The 13,155-nt window shown below is 40.1% G+C and overlaps 1 protein-coding gene across 1 annotated transcript in view; it reads right to left on the reverse strand.

Annotated features, from left to right (window-relative positions):
• ENPEP (glutamyl aminopeptidase) overlaps positions 1-13,155 on the reverse strand; it is a 54,963-nt gene that overhangs the window by 39,624 nt on the left and 2,184 nt on the right. Inside the window, exons 2-3 of the mRNA XM_081022224.1 lie at positions 3,059-3,200; positions 435-566 (exon numbers count right to left, since the gene is read on the reverse strand). Coding sequence (XP_080878350.1) covers positions 435-566; positions 3,059-3,200 — 274 coding nt within the window. The remainder of the gene's footprint in view (positions 1-434; positions 567-3,058; positions 3,201-13,155) is intronic.

Genomic DNA, 13,155 nt, shown 5'->3' on the forward strand with positions numbered 1-13,155 from the left:
ATTCATTCCGGAGGTCCATTCTTAACCTGAAACTGTTCTTAACCTGAAGCACCACTTTAGCTAATGGGGCCTCCTGTTGCTGTGCCGCCGGAGCACGATTTCTGTTCTCATCCTGAAGCAAAGTTCTTAACCCGAGGTACTATTTCTGGGTTAGCAGAGTCTGTAACCTGAAGCGTATGTAACCTGAAGCATATGTAACCCAAGGTACCACTGTACATCCCATTGTTTCAATGAACTATAGCTAAAATAAGGCCAGCATGTTCAGCCTAGACCAAAGGATTTTGATTTTTTAAAAAAGAGGTCTTTCTACATACATAGTGTTTATATCCTTTTTCACAACATCAATAACTGGAGGACTGCTTGTTTCCTGTTCGCAAAGCAAAAATCACCAAGAAACATTGCATAAATTTGATAAGAATTAGCACAGGACTTACAGGAATTCCTCGGTCCGATATTTTTTCTATATACTTAAACTGGTGTACAGCCCAAGCCACTAAGTAGGTGCTCATTGGAACAGACTTTTGGAATGTCGTTACAGTCCAGCCGTTGCCCAGCGAACGTTTTTGCTGTGGGGAAAGTGAGGAAAAAATAATCACAATGAAGCATTGTTTACAAGTAAAAAACTTTCCCAAGACAAATAATTATCTTTATGTACAGAATGGGAGCAGGAAAGTTGTTGTTGTTACTGTATTATTACTTTGGTTACACATAAAATGTGCCCTTTTCAGTGTTAATGCTTTATTACTATTATAATAAATATATAATACCACCTCTTTCTAAGGGCACACTCTCCTAATCGCCAAGAAGGCATAGTATGTCACTAGAAGGTAAATAATGTACTGCCCTCATGAAGTTACTTCTGAGGAAAACACAAGATGTCATAACAGTTATCAGCCCTGTTCACACTAGTGATGGGCAAATCTGTCAATTTCAGTTCTCTCATCTTATCATTTCTCCAATCTTAAATTCAGTTCTCCGCATATCCAGAATAATTCTTTAAAAAAAAAAAAAAAGGTCCTCATAAAAAATAATCAGCAGGTTAGTCCAAATTTCTCCCAATAGACATATATTTGTATGCAGTTTTACCTAACACACACATTTCTGCAAAGCAAATTTCCCCAATAGCACACAACATTTTTATATGTTATTTTCACTAATATGCATTTTTAACAACATTTCACCCCAGTATCTGTATTTTGGAACACATCATTTGGCTGAAGAATTGCATTGCAACATTCAGAGATGTGCGAATTTTAAAGGCTGGCTGTGCTTAAGTCTGTATTTTGTTTCAGAATGTACGAATTAGGTAGGTTCACCTTGGCATGTGAACTGAATTGAATTTCTTCTCCATCCCTAACTCACACATTACTCATGTGTCAGGCACTCCCAGTTTATAGCCAACTATAACCCCCCCCCCCAATTCTCCATCAGTGTGCTACCTCCACCGTCTAATGACAGCACACTGAGTGAGGTGCATAGGAAACTCTTCATAAGAGAACCATGCTCAATATGTGGTCATTGGCAGGCAGTGTCATACAAAGGAGTAATGCATGAAAAGGTCTACTCTTGTACTGGAGTTACATAGCTAAAAGGAGAAACTTAACCATGCCTATTTAAGTAAGTTGTATCTAATGCAGTAGGCCCACTCCTTGGCAAGGGGGGTTAGGATTGCAACCTTAGCCCAGAAATATTCCAGTGTTTGCAAACTGATAAATGAGATTTTTTTGAGGGTTCACTGAAATTACTAGAAACTTATTATGCAGTTTTACTTCAAATTTTTTGGTGGAACTTTCACATCTACTCATCAGAAGCCACTTCACTGTAGACAACTGCTATTGAATATTGGGCTTCATAGTTCAAATATTTTAATATTTTGTGTAGATTTGAGAGAAAACATTGCAATCAGTAACATTATTTCTAGACAATCACTGTCTCCCTTAAAACACAAAATACGTAGTGTGGAGGAAATGTGGTAAGGTTATCTATAGTAGGGTTGCCATATTTCAAGAGGTGAAAATCTGGACACAAAAAGTTGTTGAGCTTTTTCAGGGCAATTTTACATTTGCTTTAAAATGTAAAATCCCCCCAGATGGGCATTTAGGACCCCACCAAAGAGGACATGTCCAGGAATTCCCGGATGTATGGCAACCCTAATCTAAGGCTAACTTTGCATATGTCAGGTCAGTTAGGTTTATTACCGTGTAGAAGAAAATACTGCAATAGCTACCAATATTTCAACCACAAATTAAAACAGTGAGAGCTGTATGGCAATCATAAACCAATGGGCAGAATCCAGTTCATAATTATGTGCTCTAAAATCCCAAGGAAATAAATGGGATGGATTCTGAGAATTTTCACTGTGGCATCTCAAAGCCCCATATCATAAACAGGACATTTTACCTTAACAGAAATATTTAAAAGATATTGATATGGTATGATTTTTGCATATTTCGTCTTTGACTTCTGTTAACAGTAATACAAAGTTTCTAGAACTTTGTACTAAAGCTGATGTTTATGTGAACTAACTTGGGAAATGTCTTTAGCCAGAAGTTTGCTGGGATGGAATTTGCATTTTAATTGTGCACTTAATTTGGAAATTTAGAAACTATTCATTCAAAGTTATGTGTTGGCTTTGACTTTCCACTGGGCTATTCACTGGACATTCTTTTGGCCAAGATCCATAAAATCATTTTCCGCTGCAAATCCCAGAGGCAGAGAACTTACGCCATTGACTTCCATAGAAGATTTGGAATTTAAGCCAAAGGAACTAAATATAACCATTTGTGAACCTATGACCTTTGCCTAGGAAAGGATTTTGACAAACATCCACATCTATGGTTTAACAAAAAAAGGAATATATTTCATAATGCCAAATGTTTTGCTCTTAATGCCCACTAACTTTGATATGAATTCCTCTAACAGACTACAACCCACCTACTCCAAAGTCATTTTTAGAGAATACTAATGGCTGCACCAACAGGCCATGTGATTTGGTGATCAATGCCACCAGGTTTCATGTATCATATGTGCATATAGACATAGATGGTAGAATGCATACCTCCACTGGCATGTTTGATAGAGCTTCATATGTGTCTTCATGGAAAATGGATATATTATAAGTTGCCTTTATGTTAGGTTCATCAAAGCAAGGAAATGATTTCCGTGCATCTGTTGGCTCATGATCAGTGGCTGCTATACTCCTTTGGAAAGAAACGACAGTTACATCAAACCATTATTCCCAAATAGATAATTAGACCAAGTATGAAAGCAATAAAAGGAATTTTTCATATGAAAGAAATGGGGTAATCTTTCTCCTATGGCTCATGTCAGAACCTGTGGGATCACCTTACCCGATATATGCCTGCTCGACCACTTCAATCTGCAGAACTGCTATGGGTACCACATAATACTCGTTCTGCATTTGTAATAAATCAATCTTTTAGTCTGGCAGCACCTACACTGTGGAACTCCTTGCCTGTTGACATGAGGCTGGCACCTTCACTGTACTCTTTTTGGTGTCTGCTTAAAGCATTTTTGCTTAGACGAGCCTATTCAGATGTGTAGAATGTGGATGTATGCTTTAGTCTGTTTTTAGTTTACTGCTGGTTTTAAGTTCTGAACAATTTACAAAATTATGTTGTTGTTTTTAAACAAAGCAATGTATAAATTTAATGAAATAAAAACAAATAAAAAATAGGCTTAAGACAAAGTAAAGCTTGAAAGCATAAGTATCCTGCATAACCTGTGAACCCACAAGCCAAATACAGCTAAAAAGCCCTTATGGTGCTTGACAAATGCCTTGTTTATTTATTCCCAGTCAGCCAAGAAAATAGGTATTGACTGCATTTGGCTCGGTTGCAAAGGCCTAGATAAAACTATGATGACATGATCCATAGGTTTGCTGTGACCAGGAATGGATGAAACTAACATACAGCATTTCAGCATCTCTTAAGTTTCTCGTTTCTTCAATCTTAAACTCAGCTCATCCTGTTTCCACATCAGTTTGCAATTCTCCACAATATATATGAAAATTTATAAAGTGCACATTTATTTTCATATACACATTTTTGTGTGCAATTCTGCCAAATACACACATTTTTGCAAGTTCCCCCGGAAGGATTACATTTTTCTTTATTATTTTGACCAATATATTTTTATGCACACTTTCTCCTAACACACTTATTTTGCACACATTGTTTTGGTTGGCGAATAGCATTGCAAAATTCAAAGAAGTACATTTTTTAAGGATGGGGAAGATTTGGTTTGACTTCTGTGGTTTTGGGAAGCATGGGCTAGTTAGGTTCACATTCAAATGCAAATTGAATAATAATAATAAAATCTCTTCCCAGATGTGACTGGATGCGCCAACCAAATTAATGTTTTGAGATGTTGAATTTGGACCCATGCAAAATTCTGTGTATGCTGAAACATTTGTGTGAATGCACCCACCCGGTTTGCTACTTACCACATACCTACCACCTCATAGCTCCCTCCACATCCAAAACTTTATGCTCACATTTATTAATTTGTGGCATTTTTAACCTGCTCATCACCATATGGTCCCAGGGAAGGAATGGTTAAACCAACAAGAAATAACAGTAAAACTCAAATCACATGAATACAAATTTGAGTCCTCATTATTATAAACATCATTTAAAATCATTGTTAAAAGAATAAAACCTAACACTATACCGCTACAGGTAAACACACAATTTCATATTTGGTAAATATGAGCTGGGCAAACTGCTGGATGTATCATGGATGAAGAACCTAAGAGGAGCCAGTTGGATCAGGCCAATGGCCCATCTAGTCCAGCATCCTGGTCTTAACAGTGGCTGACCAGATGCCTCTGAGAAGCCTGCAAGCACAAGCGCACTCTGCCCAACTGCAATTCGCTACAATTGATATTCAGAGGCACAATGCACACATTTTCAGCAAACCCATTCAGTCATATGAATGTCCCCATGTCGACTACCAAATGAACCCCCACTGTTTTGGCCCATATTGAGTCTCATCACCAGAAAGGCTGCAGTCCCCCATCCCTCCTCTTCTGTGCATACACACCTGTGATAGATAGCTTTAAGCAGCTTGTAAATGCTAGCTGAAAGCAGCACATTCATAACAGGGACATTGATCACTCTGAGATAACCTTGCACATCTGCCTTTCGTTGTTCATGGACAGGAGTATAATGACAATCCTGGTGGTCTGGAATACTGATAGGATGCAGCAAAATAAATGGCTGTGGAACACCATTGCTATAAATTGATATACCGTATTTTTTGCTCTATAAGACTCACTTTTTCCCTCCTAAAAAGTAAAGGGAAATGTGTGTGTGTCTTATGGAGCGAATGCAGGCTGCGCAGCTATCACAGAAGCCAGAACAGCAAGAGGGATTGCTGCTTTCACTGCACAGCGATCCCTCTTGCTGTTCTGGCTTCTGAGATTCAGAATATTTTTTTCCTTGTTTTCCTCCTCCAAAAACTAGGTGTGTCTTGTGGTCTGGTGCGTCTTATAGAGCGAAAAATACGGTAGTGATATTTGCCTTAACAGCTGGTACCAGAACATCTTACCTGCCTGGGATATAAATGACTGAGGAAAATAGGGTCATTAAAATTGTTGCCAAGGTTTACATAAAATATCTGCTCCCTAAATGGAATCAAGCTCTTCTTATCAACATAGCATTCAAGGATGGAGCATGATTGATGGGAGAACACAACTACGTTGTCTCTTCAATTAATTCAGAATGCTGGTAGCTTTCCAACCACATGTCTGTAGATACGTTTGAGCTACATAAAAGTAGTCTCTCCCTTCTTTTAAAAAAGAAATAAAGCAAAAACAAGAAGTAATTAGGAGTGAAGGAACATAGCTTGTAACATTCCTGAAGATCTATAAGTTATCTCGTCAGCCAATTTGTCAATGTCCTAGTGTCCTTGGCATTTTCCTATGACTCCCTAAATGCTTAACTGATCATAAAGAACTTATAATGGTACATCCAAACCTGAAGAATTAGTGAGATACCAAGCAAATGGGATTTAAAAAAAATAATAATGTGGGCATAAAAATGGGCTGTACAAACTTTAAGGTCAGACCTCTCTCTGCACCTACAGAAAGGGAAATATGCAAATATTCTACATGCCTTGAAAATCTCAGAAAGACTATACAGCCGTACCTTGGTTTTTGAACAGCTTAGTTCCCAAACGTTTTGGCTCCCGAACGTCACAAACCTGGAAGTGATTGTTCCAGTCTGCGAACAATTTTTTTAATCCAAATGTCCTACAGTGCTTCCGTGGCTTCTAATTGGCTGCAGGAGCTTTCTGCAGCCAATCAGAAGCTGCGATTTGGTTTTCAAACATTTTGGAAGTCGAACGGACTTCCGGAATGTTGAACGGAACTTCGAATTCCAAAGTACAACTGTGCTTTCAAGAAGGCAGACTAAAAAACAAATATATTGTTGCATTTCACCCCAATCTTCAGTGGTTCAAGGGTTTGGTTTCCTTGGAATGAGGGACAGCAGATACAGTGGCATCTTTAGAGTATGTGGTTTATTTACACACACATATACAATGTGAGCCAATGATGGAGGAGCTCACAACATTAACAGCCCAGAAGTTCCCACAGCCACATCCTCAGATTCAAACAGAAATCAAGCATGTCTCTCCCTTTTAGGCTTCTGCCTACTGCAGCCTGCTTCTAGCTTCTAGCTCACACACTCTAGCTCTGGCTTCTGGCTTCTGGCTTTCTAACTACCAGCCAGTTGAGGGAGGGGGACCCATCCATTTGTCCTCTGGCACAGAACCACTTTCTTTGTCACCTTAATGACCGCAAAATGGGGGCCATTATGTCACCAAGAAGTTGGCCTGGCTATTCCAACAACTGAATCCTTGCTGTATCAAGGAATTAGTAGGGGCTCAGGCATACAGCGTAACTACTCCCCCTCACAACAATATTTTCAGCAAGATGGCTTATGTCAATTAACTGTTGAACTAGTGAAACATTATTCTCATGAGAAATTGCATTTATTTAAGATTATTTAAATTTACTGCAACTAGTTTAGGTATTGCTTACATCATGTTCTATTTATATAGATGCTTACAATTTGACAGCATAAATATACTAAATTCTTAATCACAGAAGCAACAGCACACATCTTCACTCATGCCATAATAGTGTTTCAGTTATTCATTACTCCTTTCTCTTCTTTGTGGGTATACAGAATGCTCCAATATTATGCCAGCAGCTACCTAAAGGGTGATATTTTATAAGCGGTTGCTTTTGAAGCAGGACTCAAGACCCTCCAAGTGTCCCTTTTTTCCAGGGACATCCTTGATTTAGAGAAGCCATCCTGGTTTCTGATTTGATCCCAGAATGTCCCACTTTTCCTTAGGATGTCCCAATTTTCATTTGAGAAATGTTGGAGGGTATGGAGTTATCCAACTGCCAAGCCATCTGAAGGCAATCCTGTATAGGGAAGGTTTTTTAATCGTTTAATGTGGTATTATGTTTCATTATGTCTTTATATATGTTGAAAGCTGCCCAGAGTGCTGGGGCAACCCAATAAGATGTGTGGGGTATAAATAGTACAATTATAATTATGGAATGGGACGTCCCTATTTTCATCGGAGAAATGTTAGAGGGTGTGGGACTCCCTCTTCTGAGGTTCTTTGACCCATGCTTTCCACTACCAGTAAGAATGGAACCTGATGGCTTATTTATAATGTGACAACTGACCATACAGCCGGTCTGTCTTTTTTCACTATGGACTTAGAAGGTGCAAGGAAGGATGGAGGAAAAATCTGCTGAGTTCTGCAGGAGCATCTTGGTCATTCTCCCGGTTGATGGGGCTCATTTGATAACAATAGGAAACCAAGTCTTTAACGTCATTTGCCCAGTATTGTGGAATACTCACTGAGTCAGACTCATTAGTCTACCCTTGAGCTAAGGCCCATCCCTTAAATTTGCCACTTCTCCAGATTTTGTGATGTAGTTCTTCAGTCGAAGAATGTATACCAAGATGTGTATATTAGGGGAAATAATATACATTCTTCTGCAAAGATGCTTATACTAGGCCAAATTTTGCAGAAAATATGTATATTAGGAAACATGCGAGATAAAATGCATATGAATGTTCATGTAGACTTTGCTTTCTTTAAATCAGAATGCACTGAAGAACTGAAAAACCAGAAGTTCACCCATCCCTAGGTGCAAGACCCATAGAAATGAATGGGAGCAATGCAAAAGCATGTTTGCAAATAGCTCCCATTCATTTCAGTGAATGCAGAATAACTGCCCGTTAGACGATGCCCAATGAGAACAGTAAAAAGATCTCTAGGCTGTACAGTATTTGTTAAGGGCTTTATAAATAATAATAATAATAATTAGACGCTGTGTTCTCTTTGTATTGAGAAAATGGCAATAGAAGATGCTTTCAAAATGCATTATGTTGTGTTACAATAAAACTCTGCCTTTTCTTCAAGGTTTGTCCTGCCCCCATCATTTGCATTATAGTGTCTAGGCCTTACAAATGAGAACCAGAAGCAAGAAACGTGTAAAGACACTGAATATTTACATGCATCTGTGACTGCTTCCAGCTGTTGTTCCCAAAATAAAACATGACCGAAGCTGTGATGAATTGCCTTTTAAAAAAAATTGGCCAAACACATATTTTCAGTGAAATTGTCAGCCTATTATAGAAGGCAATCCAATTTTGGCTTTAAATGCACAGTTAAAGCACCGTTAAACCACATTACTTCCCCCAAATCATCCTGGGAGCTTTAGTTTGTTAAGGGTGCTGGGAACTGTAGCTCTGTGCAAGGTACAAGTACAGTTCCCAATATTCTTTGCGGAAAGCCGTGCACTTTAAATATATGGGATGAACAAAGCTGAAGTACAAATTAGGGGGAAAAAAGAAATTAGCCCAACTGATCTTGAAAATACATCACCCAAGTCATTTCAAAGGGAAAACTGATATCAATGAATGGCTAGGTTGTTTTTCACCTCAGTCATTTGTATCCATAGCTGCCACCTCCTCAGCAGATTTCTTTTTAAATAAGGATGTGTCTTCTGCTGTTGCCACCTGCTGTTATATCCTGCTAATTCTCGTATCAAGTTGGGACCTGGTTACCCGTCAGTAAGAGGGTTGGTTGGGGAAATTTGCCAAGGAGTATTAATTCAATGTCCATTGATATAGGTAGCCCCCACTCACCCACCTAGTTTTCCTGAATTGCATCTAAATTCAGCATTCTGCAGACAGATTGAATGAAGACACAGATGGGGAGTGTTTCAAGATGTGCTTGCTATGAGTCAGTCATCTGTTACATAAAACAAACCCTGCTTTCAAAAAAACCCTGTTTGCTGAATCCCTTTGTCTATCCACCTCTGTTTCAGGGTATGCCAATTCGCATTCTGATTGCCATTTCTTACTTTAAAGCTCACCATCCATTTAAAGCTCCCTTATACCACTTTAACAGTCATGGATTTCCCCAAATAATCCTGGGAACTGGTTTCTTTAAAAGCTTCTTTTTAATTCAATGGGTATGCATCTTTTTAAAAAAGAAAGAAAAAAAAATATACACATCATGGATATGGTAAGTATACAAAAGAGAGAGAAAATAGCAGAAACATAGAATGTACAATTATATACTGCCCTTTATTCAAGGACCCCTGGGCAGTTTTTAACATAAAAAAGCACAATAATACGTGATATAATAACAAACAAAACCCCACCCATATATAAAGAGTGAAAACATTAATATCTAATTGTAAGGAAAAGGGTAAGGGGGGAAATGGACAAATGGACAAATGAGGTAAGTCATGGATGAAGAAAACAAGCAGGGAAAGTACTAGTTAAAAGTACTTCCAGATAAATTCATACTATGCGGGGATTGTATTGAAAAAGGGTGATTATTAAGGTCAGTGCTATTTTTCCAGAAAAAGAGGTGCCGGAACTGACCTTGGTGTCTTACGTTGGTGTCACTGAGTTATTCTGCTTTTTCTATTCAGAATGATCTGTTAGATATCCTAAACTCTCACAGAACTGCAGTTCTCAGGGAAGACTGAAAATGTCAAGCCTGGAGTCTACATGTTGCCTGATGAGCTCTTTCTGTCAGTAAAATGGTGCTGCCAAATAGCTATTTACAAGATATGATCAAGATGCATCATTCTGAAGCATCAATTAGAGTCTCGTACAAAGGAAGGCCAGAACAGACAGTATATCTCTTGTCTACCTAAATAAGGGCATGGAGAACTAAACCTGACTTTGTTTCTGGTTGGTGCACTTTTGGCTTTGACAATAGGGAACAGAAATATCTCCAATCATACTCATTCTCCTGTCTTCAGGCTTGCCTACCTATAATTCAAAGCAGATGGGGGAGTAAAGGTCAAAATCTCACTCAGATACATCTGGTTCTTAGGCTAGCAAAATGATTCACCCTGATGCTACTCTGATTTTAATATAGCATGGGGTTGGGTCCAAGATTTACAGTGCCATTCTATGCAGTCTCCCTGGGTTCTGTGGATCTTACTCCTATGAAAGTGTGTTCAGGATTGCAGCCTTATGCATTAGTAACTTTGTATTAATGCAACATTTTTATAAGTAACTGTATTTTTGTAATATTTTGTTTCAGTTGTCTATTGTTGCTTCTTCTTTTTTGTACACTGCTTAGGGATATTTTAAACATATTAAGTAGTATATAAATTAAATAATCAAATCAAATTGATGGTGACAAAATTTATAAACAGCACTGAAGTGTTGCATTTATTGGATGGGGATCTCTATACTGCACTTCTAGAGCTTCACTGAAGGCATAATACATTATGGAGGACTAAGCTTCTGGAATAAGGTAGGTCAATGGTGTGGACCCTTTTGGGAACATAGGAAGAGGCCTTATATCAAGTCAGACCAATGGTCCATCTAGCTCAGTGTTGTCTACCCTTGAGGGACATGGTCGGCACTGTGGTCTAAACCACTGAGCCTCTTGGGCTTGCCGATCAGAAGGTTGGTGGTTCAAATCCCTGCAATGGAGTGCTCTGTCCCAGCTCCTGCCAACCTAGCAGTTCGAAAGCACGCCAATGCAAGTAGATAAATAGGTATTGCTGTGGCAGGAAGGTAAACGCTGTTTCCACACACTCTGGTTTCTGTTACGGTGTTCGGTTGCACCAGAAGCAGTTTAGTCATGCCAGCCACATAACCCGGAAAGCTGTCTGTGGACAAACACTGGCTCCCTTGGCCTGAAAGCGAGATGAGTGCCACAACCCCATAGTCGCCTTTGACTGGATGTAACCGTCTACGGGTCCTTTACTTTTTTACTTTTACCTTTGTCTACCCTCTCCAGGGTTTCAGGCAAGAGCCTCTGCTGCCTGGAGATGTCAGCAATTGAAGCTGGTACCTTCTAGTATTGATACATCACCCAGGACCAGTTTGAAGGCCAGAGCACAATGGCCCTCCATCACACTTTGGCCCTCAAACTGAGGGAGGAATGAGACACGAGGTGCCAGAGCTGATGCAACTTGTTTTTCCCCTCAACACCACAGGTGCTGGTGAATCCCTCCGTTACCAGTGCCCAGCACATGGAGGAACAAGCTCCATTAGCCCTGGCCCTGCAAGGTGCCATGGCCAATGGAGCTTGTTCCTCCCTTGTCGCCCGGGCACTGGCGGAGGAGGGAGCTGAGGCAGTTTCACCCCAGTGCCTTGTGGCACCAGGCCCAATGCAGCTTGTTCCTTCCTCCACTTTTCAACATCGTGATGTATCACTATATCACGATGTTTGGGTGGTGATACATCACGATGTTGAAAAGCTGATATCACCCAGCCCTAGTACCTTCTGTATGCAAAGCAAATGTTCTTCCTCTGAGCCGCATCCCTTCCCCACAAAATTCAAATTGTTAAGCCCGAGAGGCACATTCTTTTAACAGTAAGCTTCTGAAGACTATAGGCTGATTATTACACACACTCACACACTCCCCCCCCCATCCTGCATTCAGACAAGCGAAAAGCGTTATCAAAGTTCAGTGATAAATTCCAGCCAGGCACTCAGAATGCAAAGCAGGATCAAGGGAAGAGTTCCAAGGGCCAGACTGAGAGGGCTGGTGGGACATATTAGGGTCCTGGACCTGAGATCACCTACCATGAAGGAGGTGCTAATATTTTGTATGGCCTGAACTGGATACATTTGATATACAGAAAACATGAATGTAGAATGTCTAACGGATGAGATTTTGGACTAGGCCATGTGGCCAGGAGATTCAATAACAAGCAGTGAAAGGAAGTAAGAACTACACACTCAATTCAATATACAGGTCCCATTGTCAGCACAAAAGGAAGTCGATGTAGAACACAGCTTCTAACTTTAAGCACAAGTAGTTCAGAAAAGCGCACCCAAAATGATCAAGGGGCTTGAGCTCCCCTATGAGTAAAGGTTACAACAGTTTGCATGTTTCCATTTAGACGGATAAGAGCTGGACAGGATAGAGGTATATAAAATTATGTACTGTGTGTTGGAAGTGGATAGAAGTTTTTCATAATACTAGAACCCAGGGTCATCCAATGAAGCTGAATGTTGGACTTTTGAAAGGAAATAGTTCTTTACTAAGCTAAACTAAGGGGTTTGTTACTGTAGGATGTAACAATGGTCACTAACTCAGGCAGCTTTAAAAGGTGATTGGACAAATTCATGGAGGATAAGGCTAACAATGACTGCGGTGTCCTGCTTCTGGTATCAGAGAGCAGCATGCCTCTGAATACCAGTTGCCAAGGAGTACTAAGCAGGAGGAGTGCTGTCACACTCAAGTTCTGTTTCAGAGTTTCCCATAAGCATCTGCTTGGCACTGTCCACAGGATGATGGACTAGATGGGCTTTGGATCAGATTTGATAGGGCTCTTATGTTAGGGTTACCAGACATCCCCATTTCCCAGGGACAGTCCCTGGGTTTGCAAATAAGTCCCCGGACAAATTCCATCCCCGGAATGTCCCCGGATTTCATCTACTGTCCCCGGGAAACGCAGCAGCGACAGTCTCAGCAGCCCAGAGCAGTTGGCTCTGCCTGGCTTCAGGAGCTGGTCGGAAGTCCCCATATGATGGTGGTGCAGGGGCTCTAAGATGCAGCTTCCGGGCTGCCTCCACCTTCCCTGACCCCAGCAACTAAGCTGTGAAGGGAGG

The sequence above is a fragment of the Podarcis pityusensis genome (genome assembly GCF_964106645.2).
Source record: "Podarcis pityusensis genome assembly, chromosome: 9".
Taxonomy (NCBI): Eukaryota; Metazoa; Chordata; class Lepidosauria; order Squamata; family Lacertidae; genus Podarcis; species Podarcis pityusensis.